The sequence below is a fragment of the Eleutherodactylus coqui genome, chromosome 1 (assembly GCF_035609145.1).
Source record: "Eleutherodactylus coqui strain aEleCoq1 chromosome 1, aEleCoq1.hap1, whole genome shotgun sequence".
NCBI classification, from domain to species: Eukaryota; Metazoa; Chordata; class Amphibia; order Anura; family Eleutherodactylidae; genus Eleutherodactylus; species Eleutherodactylus coqui.
In genome coordinates, this window is record NC_089837.1 from 377,396,962 (window position 1) to 377,416,281 (window position 19,320).

Below are 19,320 nucleotides of genomic sequence, written 5' to 3' on the forward strand. Positions count from 1 at the left end.
ATGAACGGAATTTCTAGCGCGTTATTTTAGGCACGTTGTCCGCCCCAGACCGCAGCCAATATACTCCTATGAGGATCCGCAGTTGTCCCCAGACGGACGGATTTGTATCGCGTTTTTTCACGCGCTTGAAAAAATCTGCGACCTGTTCTAATTTGGGTCGGATTCTGCGCGTGAAGCCTCCAATACAAGTGAATGGGTGCGGTTTTTCACGCAGTACATCCGCAGTGCAGCTGCGGATGGAGTCACTGGTTGCTATGACTACAGGAAGTAGGCATGGTAGGAGGCGTCCCAACACACAGCACAGAGCTTTACAGGCAAATTTCAGCAGCAGCACTGCCCTTCCAGTCACCTCATGCACCAGACAGCAGCCAGCAGCCACCAGCCTGCAGCCACAAGCCACCAGCCTGCAGCCACAAGCCACTAGCCTGCAGTCACCAGCCTGCCACAAGCCACCAGCCTGCAGCCACCAGTCATCAGCCTGCAGCCACCAGGCGTAACGAATAATGATCGACATGGGCAAACTTGTCGCAATGATGCAGGACTTCCCTAGCATATGGGACAGTAACTCCCCAGAGTACCTAGACAAGAATCGAAAGGAAAAATCCTGGCTTCAACTCTCCGCTCAGGTTTATGGGGATGCCTGGACGAACGCAATAGAAGCGGAAAAGAAGAACTTGCATGAGTATTATTCGCTATTGCGTCAAATGTCCTTTTTTTTTCATTTTAACCCCTTAGTGGCCAAGCAGTTTTACTTTTGTTTTTATTGTGCTTTTTTCCATCCCCACTTTTAACCCCTTAGTGACGGAGCTTTTTTGCTTTTTTCCTTTTTTTTCCCCCCTACTCCCTAAAAAAATCGTAGTTCCTTTATTTATCCATTGACGTCGCTGTATAAGGGCTTCTTTTTTTGCGGGACGAGTTGTATTTTGTAATGGCACTATTTATTGTACCATATAATTTACTGAAAAACCTTTAAAAAATTGTAATCGGAGAGAAAAAAAAAAGACTTTCCACCATCTTTCGGTGCGTCCTGTTTCTGCAGCGCGAAAAGTGCAACAAAAACAACCTGATATTTTTATTCTATGGGTCAGTACGATTACTACGATACCACACTTATATAGTATTTTTTTTGCTGTAGTACTTGTATTTTTTTTTTTTTTTTAAGATATTTAATTTTTTAAAATTATTTTCTGAGTCCATTTTCTGCATGCAATAACTTTTTTATTTCTTTGGCGACATAGTTGTGTGAGGGCTCATTTTGTGCGGTATGTCCTGACGTTTCTGTTGGTGCCATTTTCGCATACAGTTGACTTTTTGATCGCCTTTTATTACATTTTTTCTCGGAAATAGGGTGACCGAAAAAGTGCATTTCGGGCGTATACTTTATTTTTTTGACCACATTCATCGTGCAGGGTAAATCATACATTACTTTGATAGATCAGACTTTTACGGATGCAGCGATACCAAAACGGTCACACTGCAGGACGGACGACTCTCCGAAACGCTGGCAGAAAAGAGCACATGACCGGCTCCATTGCCGGACTTGTGTTCTTTCCTCCAGCTCTGTGGAAAGACGCCCATCCTGCATTGCGGCCGTCTTGTGCAGGAAGACGGGTGCATCAGCCGCCAGGATGCGCCCAAGTTACTAAGCCCTCCCTGTTTGTTTTTTGCGGGAACAGTTGTATTTTCCACTGGTGCCACTGAAGCGGCATTTATTGGGTTAATAGCCTTGTTCAGCAGACACCTGCAATGTGTAGAGGGAGATAGGTAGTATTTCTTGCCAATGCAGGATGTAAGAACGCAAAATCTGTAGTAATGAATTCCTCTTGTGAATTTTTTTGCAGTGACTGAAATAAAGTCACGCTGGAGAAGCGCCCGAAAAAAAGTTACATGGATCAACCATGCCCACAAAGACATCTGCTCACCGGGTGAAAGCATGTTGCCAGAATAATTTAACGGTGCTCGCACAAGCAAGAGGGACAAAACGGAGTCTGGGTGTTGGTTTTTAAGCTGTTTTCCAAGGAATGGGCAGTTCTCTAGGGGTTGGGTTTACAATAAGGGGCGGCTGCTGGTTTTTCTGCGCGGTTTTTTCCGCAACACATCCGCGTATATCCGCGCGTGATTTTTCACGCATCCGCACCTATCCGCAAGCACATTTAGGTACCATACGCGCGTGAAAATCCGCTAGCGGAATCCGAAACGCTCGTGTGCAGGCAGCCTTAGGGTTCCTGCACACGGGTGGAATTTCTGCCACGGTATTTTAAGCACATTGTCCGGCCCCTGACCGCAGCCAATATACTTCTATGGGGATCCGCAGTTGTCCCCAGACGGACGGATTTGCATCGCAGATTTTCACGCGCTAGGAAAAAACGCGCCATGTCCTAATTTGGTTCGGATTCTGTGCGTGAAGACTCCAATACAAGTGAAAGGACGCGTTTTTTCATGCAGTACATCTGCAGTGCAGCTGCAGATGAAGGCACTGGTTGCTATGACATTAGAGGAAGTAGGCGTAGTAGGAGGCTGCAGGTTTTTCCGTGCATTTTTTTCTGCAGCACATCCGCATATATCCGCACGTGATTTATCACGCATCCGCACCTATCCGCAAGCACATTTAGGTGCCATACGCAGGTCTCCCGCGCGTGAAAATCCGTTGGCGTAATCCGGAATGCTCGTGTGCAGGCGGCCTAAGGCCGCCTGCAGACGAGCGGGTCGGATCCGGTGGCGAGAATTCTCGCCGCGGGACCCGACCCGAGCGCCTGCAGAGACGAGCGCGTACTCACCCGCGCCCGGCGGCCCTGGCTCTTTCATGTGCCGGCTGCCGGCGCATGCGCAGACCGGAGCCGGCGGCCGGGTGAGTGACGTTTCTGTGCGAGGCTCTGCGAGCCGCGAACAACAATAGGACATGCTGCGGTTTGTTTGAAATCTCGCGCGGCCAAACCGCGTCCGTCTGCATAGGAGTGCGTATTGTAATGCACTCCTATGCAGGCTTTCAGTGGCGGAAATCCCGTGGGAAATCCCGCCGCGGGATTTCCGCCCGTGTGCAGGCGGCCTAACTCTGTGAAGATACTTGGGAAAAAGCATTTAAGTACAGGTCTACTATTTAAGCCTCTCTCTGCATACAATCCATTATTTTCATATTGAAACTGTAAATATAGCTAATTCTCAAGCTCTACAGATATTGAGATCTTACATCATGTAGCTGTTTATCAAGTGGAGGTAAATGCTATACAATATGCACAACCATTACGCTATATTACCAACAGTAGATATATATTAGCAGTAACTTCCAATGTATCTAAACTGCAAAATGTTTACCTATTGAAAACCTTGATGGTGACAAAAGTTACAGAACCTGTTGAAACATTCATAAATTCAGTTCAGGTTCCCTGCATCAAACAATCTTGCTTTCTTTCCATTTGCTAAAATCTAAACCCATATTTTTTATTTTAAAAAAATGGAAGGACCTGAAATCCATCCGTGTAAAGAAGCCTATGGAAAGAATGAACGGTTGTCATAAAATACAAAAAAAAGAGTCAATGTACTATATTGTAACCTATTCTGTCAACTCTAAAATAAAATTCACAAATAATGGAGAACTATAAATGAACTAGGAGCACTTACCCAGCATCCCCATCCCCAGCATGAACGCATCCATGGTATAGGGAAGACCTCTCGCCCGTCCTCTCGTTCCAGGAGGAAACATAACCTCTTTAGGCTGTGCTTTCTTACATTCAACCTACAGAAAGATAACAAAACGCGTGATGAGATGTAAATGAATTCCATTCAAATGTCAAGTAACAATGCTGATGGCAAAAACTAAAAAAAGGACCGTAGTTTCTCTGTACTGTGAAATTAAAAATAGATAGAAATTGACAGAAACAAATGTTGGTGGGTGAATAATAAACTTTGACTTAAAGAGGTATTTCAGTTTAGGACATTTTATGCTAAATCTGTAGTATATGCCACCAAAGCCTGATAGGTAGGGTGCCAGAGGTAAAAACTGAGGATCGCACACCCCATTAGGTAGAAGAGCATATCACTGCCCACTGCTGTGAGGGAATGCTGGATACAAGCTGGGTGGATCTCTCCCCAATTTATGAAAGTTCTAAATATAGAAGAGTTGGCTATTTTTAGACTTTTTTCGTTAGATATACTTCAGAATTATTATAATACAGAAATTACTTTTAAGGCCTCCTGCCCACGGACGGATATTTGCTGCGGAATCCGCGTTGGGTGTCTGCACCGCGGATCTGCAGCAATTGGCGCCCATAGCATGCTATGGGGAATCGATTCTTCCTCCACACTTGCAGAAACCAATTGCAGTTTTCGCAAGCGTAGGAAAAATCTCAGCATGCTCAATTTATTTGCGGATTCCACATGGACAGCTTCTGCTGCAGTCAATGGAAGCCATCCGATCAGCAGCCCTTCTTTATTGGCATCATTTTTGGGTACATATAGTGTAGTGAATGGCTTTTATTACTTTCTTTTTTAGGTGGATTGGGGTAAAAAAAATGTGCAATTTTTTTATGGAATTTGTTTTTATGGCCTTCAGCGTGCAAAATAAATAATATGATAATGTTATTCTCTTTATGTTTTGATATTTTTGTGCACTAAAAACACTTAAAAAAAAAAAAAGATTTGCTTTTGTGTTCCCACATTCCAGGAGCAATAGCATTTTTATTTTTCCATCAACGAAGCTCTCTATAAGGGCTTCTTTTTTTGTAGGATGAAGTCTAGTCTTCATTATTTCAATTTTTGGGAACATACAACATTTTGATTGCTTTTTATTCCATATTTTTCTAGATACAAGTTTAACAAATCTGCAATTCTGGCATGTTTTTTAAATTATTTTAACGGTGTTCACCGTGCAGTATAAATAATGTTAAATTAATTCTGCAGGTCAGTACGATGACAATACCAAATTATATAGCTTTTTCTTTTTTGCAACTTTTTCACACTTCTTAAAATAAATGTATTTTTGTTATCACTGCATACAAAGACCCCTAACATTATACTACAGTACAGTAGTGTATTATGAAGCCTACGAAGCTCAGCCAGAGGCTGAGCCTCATAGGCCAGTGTAGCTGGCAGACCCGAAGAGCATAGTCAAGCCTCCAGGTACTATAGCAAACCTACTGGACCCTATGATCACATCGCAGGGGTCCGATGGGCGAGTAAGGGAGCCACCTTCCTCTGTTAGCGTTTTACATGCACTGACCGTGGCATTTAGAGGGTTAAACAGCGGGGATCAGGTTTCTCTAGTACACACTGTATCGGCGATACATGAGATGGTTCGTTCCTCAGAAACCTTAAAGCCTAGGAAAATGATTTGTATACTGAGGAGAATCTACCTCCCCTCTTTGTGTATATACTAAGGAGAATCTAACTTACCTCTATGTGTATATACTGAGGAGAATCTACTTCACCTCTATGTGTATATACTGAGGAGAAGCTACCTCACCTCTATGTGTATATACTGAGGAGAATCTACCTCACCTCTATGTGTATATACTGAGGAGAATCTACCTCACCTCTATGTGTATATACTGAGGAGAATCTACCTCACCTCTATGTGTATATACTGAGGAGAATCTACCTCAACTGTCTGTGTATATACTAAGGAGAATCTACCTCACCTCTACGTGTATATACTGAGGACAATCTACCTCCCCTCTATGTCTATATACTGGGAACAATCTACCTCACCTCTATGTGTATATACTGAGAACAATCTACCTCACCTCTATGTCTATATACTGAGGACAGTCTACCTCCCCTCTATGTGTATATACTGATGAGAATCTACCTCACCTCTATGTGTATATACTGAGGAGAATCTACCTCACCTCTATGTGTATATACTGAGGAGAATCTACCTCACCTCTATGTGTATATACTGAGGAGAATCTACCTCACCTCTCTGTGTATATACTGAGGAGAATCAAGCTCACCTCTCTGTGTATATACTGAGGAGAACCAACCTCACCTCTCTGTGTATATACTAAGGAGAATCTACCTCCTCACCTCTATGTCTATATACTGAGAAGAATCTACCTCACCTCTATGTGTATATACTAAGAAGAATCTAAGTCACCTCTGTGTGCATTTACTGAGCAGAAGCAGCGGCCATGAACTGCAGGCATGGAGCCCTTAAGGCCGCCTGCAGACGGCCGGGTCGGATCCGGCAGCGAGAATTCTCGCTGCGGGACCCAACCCGAGCGCCTGCAGAGAGCAGCGCGTACTCACCCGCGCCCCGCAGCTCCGGATCTTTCATGTGCCGGCTGTCGGCGCATGCGCAGACCGGAGCCGGCGAATGACGTTTCTGTGTGGGGTTCTGCGAGCCCCGCACAGAAATAGAACATGCTGTGGTTTGTTTACCGCGCGAGATTTCGTGCGGCCAAACCGCGGCCATCTGCATAGAATTGCGTTTGTTAATGCAATCCTATGCAGGCTTCCAGTGGCGGAAATCCCGCAGGAAATCCCGCCGCAGAATTTCCGCCTGTCTGCAGGCGGCCTTAGGCTAAGAAGGGGCTGCGGCCTCCAGTCTGGGGGTAAATTTGAATAAAAAGGGTTTACCTTTAAGGGTAAAAAGTGAGAAGAGCAGGAGGGGTGCCACATTCTGTTTCATTAATGGTAATGAGCACAAAGTTAAACGAAATAAATCATTACATTTATAGTGCTTTATTTTTAAAATGAATGCGTTAACACTAAAATAAAGTATAGCAAATGAGTTCCCCATTTTGTTCTGGACGTTTTTATATATACATCTTTCATGGTCTCGGATTATAGGGTGGCTATGGCGATGGTTTAGGCTGGCGGAGAATGTTTTTTTTTCTTTTTTAAATACATTTGTATTTCTGTATATATATTTTTAACATATGTGCCCCATGACATCATAAAAGACCTCTGGGGGACATTCACAATGTCATTTTTTTCTTTTTTCACAGTTTTTCCATAGGAGCGCCAGTTAAAGGAGAAAACATCCCCCTATTGTGACATTAGTCACTGCCAGAGCTTAGCTGAGTCTAAAGGCCCATTTACACAAGCAACGATTATCGCTCAAAATTCATTAAAACAATGGCTTTTGAGTGATAATTATCATTGTATGTAAATGCTACCATCCTGCACTTTTCGTCTGAACGTTGATTTTTAGGTGAGTTTAAAAACCATCGTTCAGACCGCACACTGTGTTTTCTATGGGACCAGGAGATTACATTGTATTCTTTCAGCAGCCTGTGAGATACATTGTATTCTCTTAGCAGCCCCTGGCTGAACAACAGAGCCAATTACAGAGCTCAGACCACCTGCTGAGTTCTGTAAGCAGCAACAGAGGCTCATTTGCATGCAAATGAAGCTGATAAAGTACTAATGGGAATTAGTGCCCATTAGTACTTTATGCAAAATGATCGCTAATCTTTTAATGGTTTGAAAGATTATCTTTGCGTGTAAATAGGCCTTTAGACCCAGCAGCTCTGCCATGCTGGGGATCGCCGGCGATCACACAATTATAAGGTCCAATAGAGGAAATTACACTGCTGCTTTCTCTATTTACTGCAGAGTGCTCATTGACTGATATGTAGTTTGAAAAAAAAAGAAGTAAAAAGCGGCAACAAACCACTTCTGTCTTCTCCTTGGAGACCCCAGATATGTATGACATCCAGGAACCAAACCTGCTCCTGCTAAATTGCGGGAGCAGGAGTTTTAAACCTGAGCCAAACATTAAAATGGTTTGAGTTTAAAGCCCACGATCAAGCACCATACATTCATGTCGCTTAGTATGAATCAGGTTTAAGGCATGCATTTATCCATGAACATGTTACCATGGTGGCAGAAATCAAATATGTCAAAACTGGGACCTAAATTTTAAATATTTACTCCAAATAACATTTTTTTTTCCAAACATACACAAGGAGGACAGAAACTGATATATTCTCCAACATATGAAGAAAAAGATGAGATCCAGCGTATACATTTCTTTTAATAACGGCATGGTATAACATTCGCTATCGAAGTACTATCTACAACTTGTTAAGATACTGAAGTTCTGCTGAAACTAATAGAGAAAAACATGATCTTTCCATTACACAAGATATTTAAATCCCCTGAATTACACTTTCAAATATCTGTAGCACACTGAGAGCCATTACTTGCCAGACAGTGTTTTTAATCATAGATTTATGTTACACTAGACAATGTGTCATCTCTCACACACCGGACGCACAGTGGGGAACAGAGCACAGTGCTGTGTTCTATCAGTCGGGTGTCTAAGAAAGCAATGTGCAAGAAACGGGTTCCAACATTACACCGCTTTCCCCTACAGCATTTGGCTGTTTAATAGGGGATATCCTTTTTATACATGCTATTGTACAGCAGGGACAAAAAAGAAAAAAAAACAATCCATGACACTGCGACAATTTTCTTATCGTAGTTCACCATAATTTAGGTTTTAATGTCACTTTATAATGAGGCAATTACTGACTAGTGATCATTAACGAGTCATCCTGATTCATAGTGTCTTCTGAAATAATACACCGAGCACAAGTGGAAGCTTCACAGAATAGCACCGCTCAAAAGAATTCTTTTATCTCTACGTAGGCAAAGCAATACATTATATTTGTGAACAGGTTGGGATCAGATCCGATTTTATAGTTGGCAACAATTGAGTAACCATTAAATAATGTGATGCTAAAAAACGAAAAAAGAAGGTGGTGGGGGGTAAGTGTGAAGATATTTCAAGCACCATTAAAAAAAGGATATTGTGCTGCTGTAGAATCAAGATACAAACATATCATAGAATGGTAGAGTTGAAAAGGACCTCCGGGGTCATCGGGTTCAACCCCCTGCTCAGTGCAGGATTCACTAAATCATCCCAGACAGATGTCTGTCCAGCCTCTGAAGACTTCCATTGAAGGAGAACTCACCACACCATGTGGTAACCTGTTCCACTCATTCATCACCCTCACTGTCAAAGTTTTTTCTAATATTTAATCTATGTCTTCTCCCTTTCAGTTTCATCCCATTGCCTCTAGTCTTTCCAAGAATGGCCTGTAAAGGGCCTCTGAGTGCCGTTACTGTGTTGTTTAGTTTACCTGAACCAGAAAGAAAGGGTTAACACCTGCTGGGCGTGGCAGGAAACAAGATAAAAGTCTGTTCCTGTCACACTCAGGGTAGAACTTATATTTCAGCAGAGCTGTGAGGGCTGAAAGCCAGAGGTTGAGTGTGGACCAGTGAGAGGCGGTGAAGGAGCTGTGTCAGGAACTCTGAGCCTGATCTGTGTGGACCAGTTTGGGCCCGTCGCCCGTCTGACGGGGAGGACACCCTCCAGACGCCTTGGGAGGGGTTAGTGACGGGACATTGTGGGTTGTGAACCCTTAACTTATGGACTGTGTTTATGGTATGCTGAAATACGTTTGCTATGCTTTGCTAAAAAACGCTTGAGGAACCAGCATTTGGACTTTACCTGGTGTTTCTGGATGTCATTGCGGTGCTGCCAGCCCTGGGCAGGGGAAAGTAAGCGAAAGATCCCAGGCAAGTAAACCCCACTTGCCACAACAGCTATATCAACGCAATCACAAAGTCGTACACTATTCTAACAATATTTGGCAACTCAGATTTTGATACAATCGCTGTTTTTTAAATAATTAAAAAACACACACAAAAAAAACATTACTGGGTCAAATAAACTCTTGAAAACAGCAAGCAATCTTAAAGTGTAGTGTCAAAATGTAGCCACTTCAGTAAAGGCTCATACACATGGACCATGTGGTTCCATAATAAGGCCTTGAAGTAGTGTAAGGGATTCGCTCCTTATGGGTTAATGCTGCCTTTAAAAGTACTGTTGGAGTGGTGATGCCTAGGGTGTACTGGGCTTCACAATGGAGCACCAAGATAGCCAGTCCCAACTGAATGAGCATGACCACTGGACAATAGCTGACTGATTGACTAGAAGGCTGGGTTCACATGGGGCGGAATTGCAGTGGAATTTCAGCCTTACAGCTTTCCTCATTGGCTTGAGGAAGGTGCCTTAGAGCACTGAAATGCGTTGCCATTTGTTGTCCATTATCATTTATTGGAATAGAGGACCTGTTTGCATCTGTGCTGGGATTGTCCTGGATGTGAATATTCAATTATAACACAGGAGTCGACACTTCTGGTGGTCATACCACCCTCCTTCTGAGTAAGTGCTGTTTTTATACTTTAATCCTTGTAGAAATACATCTGGTTACTGCTGCACAATCCAGGAGCGCAGGAATTTTTTTTGCTGACAACATATTGCTTAACACTCCAGTGAAAGCACATTTTTCCATGGCTGCCCCTCTCACCAGATTGTGTGTCACACTCTGGAGTTCTCCTCTGTGTATTCTAGTCCCTTCACTGAAGTGCAGCCCCCTGTCAGGCACCATCATGATGGTGAGATTTTTTACTTTTCCTTTCAATCTCATGATGCATCAGCCCTGTGTTAGTTAAGGCTATACCATTTTTGTCTGCAGGGGGAACTGTTTGGTTGTCATTACCTTCTACATTAGTCTAAATAAGTTACAGACCATAAGTATACAGTCAGGAGGATGAGCGGTGACTTCCTCTATTATACCTGTGTGACAGGAGCTATGTGATCATCATCAGTAACTGTGACAGGTGTGTCTGTCTGCCCTTCAACACAGTTTCAGTGGTGAATCCATGTAACAGCATCACAAAAAACTGAGAAATGGACTAGAAAATTAATGTACAATCCCAAGTAGATCGGAGCAGGTCAGAACTGAGATCACATGAACATCTGAGGAAAAATAGGCTGGGAGATTCAGAGAGACAGAAATAACTAACTAAGGTAACAGTAGCTCACTTATATATACTAGGGAGGTAACTGCATGATGTTTTTTTTTTTTTAATCACGGGAGTGGCCCTTGATATTATTCACATAGTATCACTGTTACTGTGGATTGCTCAAAAGGTATTATCAGGTTTTAGTTAGCCGTAGATGGCACATAGATATTTGAAAATATAAAGTTTAATTGCATAATCATCGTTATTCCATTATTCAATTTTATTCTGGTTTCTAAATATATTATATTTTGGTTACTCCATCTGCTGCATCATATACTGAACCCTGCATGGCTACACTTTCACCTGCGAGAGTAGTCAAACAATGGAAATAAAATCCTAGGAATACAGGATGGACAACCTATATACAAGACATCCACAGATTATTTAGTTTTTTTTGACAAAGCAGTATTTTACAGCACTAGCCAGATATTTTATTATACAAATCCATGTTTATAGAACAAGGCTACAAACTAGATTTTTTCTGATCTATTGCATTATCTTAATGTTTTAGTATACCTTAGGCCATATTCACATGGCCAAGTTCATATGAAAATTGGGCGTAAAACACACTGAAAGATATATGGAACCCTTCTATGTGCTGTCCATTGTTCATGCACCCCGCACATTGTATGCCCTATTCTCATCCATGAAAAAGGATACGAATAGGACACGCATTTTTCTTTATCTGACAGTCCATGTGCAAAAAAAAAAAAAAAAGCCGTGTGAATAGCTTCATAGGCTATTATGGGTCTGTGCGCTATCCATGAAATACATGATTATTCCCAATAAGAGAAACCAAGTAATCTTGTAGATAGGATACCTTTTAGACCCTGCCCATGGCTAGCAATATTCCACCGCGGGGGAGGAGCATGGTAAGGTCTCCGCGATGAGAGATTTAGCAAGAGGTCAGATTTGGCACTACACAAACCTGGGCATATACCGTGGCCCTCTGGGTTTCAGAGGCTATTGCAAGCCAATGGTAGAAGGATGGGGACCCCACAGTGATTATGATCACAGGGCCCTTATAACCATGGCATGTTCTATGACATGAAGCTCCAGCTGTAATTAACAAGTTTGGACAGCAGCATGGCAGGATAAAGCAGGGTTAGACCGTCGGCATACGAACGGGTCAGATTCCGCAGTGGAATCAGACTCTGTGCCAGGCCAGTAACCCCACGTACCTGTCCGGAATCTTCTTAATCTTTACAGCGGATGGTCCGACTAATGCACATGCACAGTACAGATTTTGGCACGCTATGGCTAGGCGATGATGCGGATGCCGTGACTTTTCCGCAATGATGATTGCAGAAAGTCTGCGGGTTGGGCGGCCTCCATTGATTCAGTCTGCAAGGAATCTGCCTAAAAATAGAGCATGCTGCGATTTTTCCTCTGCGATTGATTTCCACCCGTGTGCAGGAAAAATTGTTTTTCATTGCATGCTATGAGCAGTATTTGCTGCAGAATCTGGAGGCGGACGCCCGCTCTGGATTCCGCAATGCAAATACACCCGTGTGCAGGCGGTCTTATTTTTTCTTAGTCCTCTATCTGCCTCCTGCACCCCCGCTTCCTTAGTAGTTGGTCTCAACAGCATTAATTTAAAACAAAAATGTAATGACTATATATTATAATGGTATATGCAGTCAAGATTAATGGAAATAAACTCAAAAGTCCTGACTGAGTCATAAGAAATCCAGTCTGCAGACAGTAGGAAAGCACAATTATTCTAGTTGAGAAGATGTTCTAGTCCGCGATGCACAGTATAAACGGAGGCGCATATAATACAAAGTTAACACTCCACGTGCACGGCGAAATAATGATATGTAGCCAAGAGTGGCTAAACACGTTGTTCTTAATTCCCCTATCGATGACAGTCTATTCATTGTTTTACAGATACCTGCTGCCTGTTACCAAGCAACTACATCAGAAGAAATTTCAGGTTTATACAATTTTCATTTAGGTAGCAGAGGTTAACTCTCTGTAATAGGATGATTTAAAACAAACACACCTACTCCCTGAAACCCAAAAACACCGCAGAAGAGAGAACATGAGAAATCCTTTTACTTTATATTGTGACACATCGTGGCGTGTGAAATATTTCCTTCGATACATTTCTCAAAACACCTCTGCATTTCACAATCTCTGACTTGTCGTTAGTGTCTGCTAGACATCCTTTGACAGGAAAGTGGAAAGAAAATAAACCTTCTAATCCCTTTCCTTCCAAGTAAGAAACAGAACATGAAAAGAGGATTGGAGTAGTGCGTTCAGTCTAAACTGTACAAGAGAAGCAGGGGAGGCTGGAAAGTGTATGCACAGAGTAAGGAGATAATACACCTCCCGGGCGTGATCCTGCGGGAAGTTTACTTTAATGTAGATCCTCTTAAATGTCTATCATAATATTCCAGTTAGTGCCGAAGCCACTCGCAACCCCTCTGTAAAGGTATCAGGCTGAGTAGTATTCCTATGAGCAGCTAAAAAGTGTTACTGAAGCTCAGTTGAGTCAAACACCACAAAAAGCTTATTTACTAGGCATATATCACAAGATTAGTCTACTAACTGATCCGATACATCTCTCTTACATAAACAACTGCACTTCAAGGAGTTCAACCAAACAAGTTGGCGATCAAAAAGACAGTAGCACAAACCTTATGTGAGGCACAGATGGTAATCTCCAAGGAGTGAGATAACACGGCCAAGCAGCAAAGAAATCATATAAAGTTGAACTATTGTATAAAGGTTATAGATATGGCTCAAAATATTTCAAACTAGAAGAATCCAAAATAATATATTTTTGTATTGTATCAAGAAGAAAATACTGGTAAATTCTCAAGAAGCCATTTCAGAGAGCAATCAGCGGGATAGGGGGAAAAAAAAGGCCAGTGCAAAGAGAAGATGATGACAACAAAGCTGATTCTCTTGTACAAGATGAAGATGGAACCATCAAACAATCATAGCTTCAAAGGGAGCAAGGAAACAGATAGTTTGAAAAGTTCTGACAACTCATTTCCTAAAACATGAAAAGCCAATATTGTGGAAATGTTAGCTGTCTAGATTTGCTGGTTTTGTCCAGAAGGTGACCATAGCATGATAGAAATTTGCTAAGAGGTTTTAAAAAGGAATCGGCTGAGGCTTTAGAAAAAAGCATTTCCTTACTAGATTGTGCTATGTTAGTCTACTGTTTAGTTGTATAAAACACATGTTTAATATAAATATGAAGTACGAATCTCGTAAGAACATTTGCTTATGTGGTTATAGTCCAACAAAGTCCATGAATGTATCATTCAGTGATATGTAAAGACTTAAGGCCAATTTACACGCAAAGATAATCTTTCAAACGATTTTAGCCATCATTTTGCATAAAGTATTAATGGACACTAATGTCCATTAACGCTTTATCATCTTCATTTGCATGTAAAAGGTCCTCTAGGAGCTGTTTGCAGAGCCCAGCATGAGGGCTAGGCTCTGCACACAGCTGCATTGTTCTCGTCCGGGCTGCCGGCAGAATACAAATGTAATCTCCCGGCTTCTATAGAGAGCACAGCATGCGGTCTGTTGAGAGATACTTTATCTCTCTGCTGCTGAATGATAGTTTTTAATTAAGTTCACTTTAAAATAATCATTTAGACGAAAAGTGCACGATTGCGGTGTTTACAAGCAACGATTATTGCTTATTTGTGGTCGTTTAAACAAATTTTGAACCATAATCGTTGCGTGTAAATGGGCCTTTACAATGAGAATGTCAGAAGTGTTCACCTCTACCCACTGGGACTCCAGAAAGAGCATAAATGTACACTTCAACTGCTACTACAAAAAGGTTAATGTAGGAGAAAGTGAAACGGGATATAATAAGCCTAAATCACACCTCTAGCCACAAGGATCTGTATCCTGCCATTCAGACCCTTTCATACTACTGAAGTCTCTATAGTAATGGTTTCTGTGTCGAGAGGATTATTGCTTTTACAACTAAATATGAGCTGTCAGTGGTCGTATTCCAACAATAGTTCCCAAATTGTCTAATATCAATCCTCTTAATACTTCACAAAGAAATGTAAAAATTATTTGGCAAGTGTAAAAGCACAGACAAGCTACTACAGCGACTTAGGTGGACGTTTATTACAAACATATCCTCAGAAGGAAACCTGTGTATGCATCTGCATTTTCAAAGCGTGTCCCCATCATCATTCTAAATATCACAGTCATTTGTCCCACTTCTCCCATCCTTTCATTACTGACGCTCAGGATAATAATACAATCTCTTCTGGCTGGATCAACAATTAACAAGAAAATGCAGTTTGGATTAGCGCTGTCAGAAACAGTCACCCGGTAATTAGCTTCTGCAACCACATAACAGGCGACTGCTGATATCAGAAAGACAAGCGACGTTTAGGATTTTCGCAGCATACGAGACCAGACACAAAACATTTATAAACAGACGACACATGTCAGCGGAGAAAAGAAACTCCGAATCGGAGGCAGAATGCAAACTAATTGTGAGGCATACAGGGATTCAACTGCAATCACCACTGATAGAAGGGAGACAGGGCAGAAATGAAGGATGGACTGCGAAGGAGGAGGTGCTGTTTAAACAATGATGTTCCAGGAGAAATTCTAACAAAGAATAACAAACAGGAACAGCGATTTATAGAGCACTGTCTGAAAAGAACAATTAAAAATATCCCATCTAACTTGTTTACTATTAAAAAAATGTAATGCCACAGGCCCAAGTCGGAGATAGGCTGTCAAATACTGCATTTCCGAATCCCAAGCTCTTTATGTTATTGTTTTAATTAGATTTTTCTCCAATTTTTACTCAATTATGTGACTTAAAGCAGTTCTGTTATTAAAAAAAAATCTATACTTACCTATCCCTCCTCAGGCAGTCTACTTACCAGATCTTCTCCTGTCGCCTACAGTGTCCCCCGGGAGCTCACCTCCAGCTGGCTGATTCCTCTGCTTCCTCTGATGTTACGTACTTTCACATGCAGTCTCCTTCCTGCCCGGCAATTCACGCTATGTCACAGCTCAGAGCCTAGGAGGTGAGTGCCGAGTTATTGCAGGGACTGCTCATGAATGCTGTCTCTGCAATAGATCAGCATTCCTTCCTAGCAAATGAAGGTTAAGTCACAGGGGCATGACCTTCACAGACCGGCAGGAAGAAGAATGCAAGGAATGCAGGTTTCAAAACAAGCCAGACGGCTGGAGGTGGAGACCCAGGGCACTGGAGAAGCTCATGGAGGAGAAGATGCCGTAAGGAATCTGCCTATGGGGGAATAGGTGAGTATAGATTTTTTTCTTTTTTCTTTTTTTTTTTTTAAATGAGAAAACCCCTTCAATGACAATTTATTCAGGACTTAATGTTCACCTATAAGGAAGTTGTGATCAATAGCTATAAAATAGTTACAAAATATAATTATTTTTTCCAGCAGCATAAATCTATGTATTGCCCTATATGAGCCCTGTTTCACTGCTGGGTGTATTTTCTACTGATGTAATCAGATTCTGATTACACTCTCCTTTGTAGTCAGGTTCAGTAAAAACTTCCCTCAGGCTTCACAGCACGAAAACGGTTCTTTCTAGCAAGTGATTGTGAAGCTGCATCCAAAGTTTTAAAAAAATGCCCCTATTATAATGCATGGTTTTGCTATCCAGGACAGAAGCGTCATGCTTTTGTATTTCTGCTACATGTTTCTACCCATACTTTGCCAGAAAACAGTTCCTCTAGGGTGTGTTCACTTGGGGTGCATTTTGATCCGGATCCACACCAAAATCCACTGTGGATTTTGGTGTGGATCTGCTGTAAAATCCATGTCAAAATCCATAACATTTGGTGTGGTAACTTCAAATCGGCAGTAGATTTCACTTTTTAAGTTGAAGAGGTAAATTCTGTAGCGAAACCACGTCCAAATCCACAGCAGGGTGGGACAGAGCGTGCGCAGGGGAGGGGACGGGGGGACTGCTTAGATGGAAGCGTATATACGCTCGTGGGAATAAGCCCTAATACAGATCAAAAATTTTAACAATTTTACTAGGGAACAAGACAAGAACGATTAGTGGTTACAGCCTATTGGTCTACACTGCATACTGTATAAACAGTAATGAAAACAAAGTAAGCTAAACAATCAAAAATGACACAAATACATTACAATACCTCAAAAAGTAAACATTCTAAACTTACTGCAGAAAATGTAAGTTGTCAATTAAAGCTTTTAAGACAAAGCAAGCTTGTTGCACTAACCAGTAAGACAGCTCCACAGAGCCCAGGATCTATTGCTTCTGAGACACCATGTCAGTCACACTACATTGGGCCCCAACAACCGCTTTATCAGTCAAAAAATGAAGCATTTATTAACATCTACAAATACACATTAAATAGATTTCAAGGACTCAACCAAGAATGATGTAATCATACACTAAAATACAGGCAATAAACTGCCTGGATGGAACATGCGAGTGATAATGTGATGGATACATCGTCTGTTGAACATTTTTCCAGCTCAAACTCTAAATTTAATTTTTTTCTTGACTTCTCATTGCTTCTGCTATTTTAATCCACAATCAAGGAGATCTGTTATGTTGAACATGTTGCACCATTTTATTGGCAGCCCATTGTAGAGCAGGAGGAGCTGGGCAGGTTGATATATAGTTTTAAGGAAAAAGATTCAGTCTAAACTATAATTTATGGATTGAAATTTCTTCACAGTCTATGTTTATGAGCCTGGAGGCCAGTCACATTCAATGATAGTTAGATTGCATACTGGGAAGCTTGTCTAAGAGAAAGCTGTCTATGCCTCAGTGAAACCGCCCTGTGGTGTCATAATCCCAGAGCGAGCAAGGCCGACTATAGACATAGAACTATATATCTATACAGTGGAGAAATATCATGAATAGTAATGGCAATGGTAATCGTGCATAAAATAAAGGTATACTTAAACACAGATGTAAGAAATTCTAAGTAAGCAATCTAAAACAGTTAGCTGGCACAACTATGAGTTGCCTTATGAGTTAAGTTCTTCTTTACTAACACATTCTCCTTACATAATATCTTGAGTAATAGCATTTTGCCAAAATGTTATATTACATATTGTGAGGGATTAGCGTTTAGGATCGGTAGCAACCTGGGCATAAGCAGTCAGAGACAGTGATACTTGCGATAAAGTCTTTAGTCCAGGCTTTGCCTGGGTTTATTTCCAAGCAAACAAAAGCAAAATACAGGCCTTAACATCAGGCAAACATAACGTAAATCCTGCTCGTCTGAGCACTTACTATACGTGGAGCGTCCCTGTCTACACACTGGTAACAAATGGCTCCTGCACACCGCCAGCCAGGACTCTCAGACCTGCAAAGGTCTCAGCTCTCCTCCTAGCCCTGTAGGCCCAGGCTTTATAAGGCCTGGTACCAGCCCCACCTGGTACGTGGGAGTGGCCATCCCACCCTTCGCTTTGACCACTCCAGGAAAAGCCGGCCCGGATTATGTGGCTTGGAGCCACTTACACGCTACAACATGTTAGTAACTTAGTGTTACTGACACCATACTGCCGGCTTCCTCCACCGAGCCCAGGCTGCTCGGTGGCACGTATCTGCCCAAGCGCTCCCCAAAGCAGCATAGGAGAGCATCCTAGGCGAAATATACCTGCCCTCCAGCACCTTGCCGGTCACCGTCTCACAATATGTAGCGACATAGTTTGTAAAACTGAAAAAAGACATATGTCCATCCGGTTCAGCCTATTATTTAGCACTCTTGATCCAGAGTATAGAAGAACAAGACCATAAAGGAGAAGCCAATTTTCCTCATTTAGTGGAAAACAAATTCCTTTCCAACTCCAAATCTGGGAATTTAAAATAAACCCCTGTATCAACAACCCTTCTGAAGTAATCTAATGCCTATAACTTGTAATACCTCTACGCTAAAGAAAGGTATCCATCTCTCTTTTTTGAACTTTTTGTGAATTCACCATCCACTCTTTCTCAGGCAGAGTGTACCGTACTTTCATTGCTCTTACAGTAAAGAACACATTCTATGTTGGTGTAGAAAGTTTCTTCTACACATAAAGGATGTCCTATTGTTCTGTGTATAAATATGTCATGGAAGAGTCTAACTTCCATATTCTATGCAGCAAAAGCCTTGGATAAGACCAAGGGAGTGGTGGTTTGTATTAAGAGAAACACCTCTTTTGTTCCTATAGCCTTCCTAACTATAATGACCTACTAAACACAACATTCTAGACAGCCTGTATTTTCATTTCATTTATTTCAGCTTATGGCTGACTGTACAGATGGAATGATTACAGTTTGTCATGACCTAACTATACTTGATGCAAGACAGGATAGGTTGGCCAGAACAACGTTAGCAAGATTCCCTTATTCTCCATTCTATCTTACGTCCACATTTCGCTCCTCCCTTTTCACTAATGGCTGGGTAAATGTCTGGAGGAAGCTTTATTCCTCCACTAGGGACTAAACATTTTTCTCGGCAAGACACTAATTACTAAGTACTAGGATTGACCA

At 41.8% G+C, this 19,320-nt stretch overlaps 1 protein-coding gene across 3 annotated transcripts in view; it reads right to left on the reverse strand.

Moving 5' to 3' along the window:
- MSI2 (musashi RNA binding protein 2) overlaps window positions 1-19,320 on the reverse strand; it is a 614,965-nt gene that overhangs the window by 154,428 nt on the left and 441,217 nt on the right. For all 3 annotated transcript variants that reach the window (XM_066578790.1, XM_066578773.1, XM_066578782.1), the window contains one exon: window positions 3,619-3,733. In XM_066578790.1, the coding sequence (XP_066434887.1) occupies window positions 3,619-3,733 (115 nt within the window). The remainder of the gene's footprint in view (window positions 1-3,618; window positions 3,734-19,320) is intronic.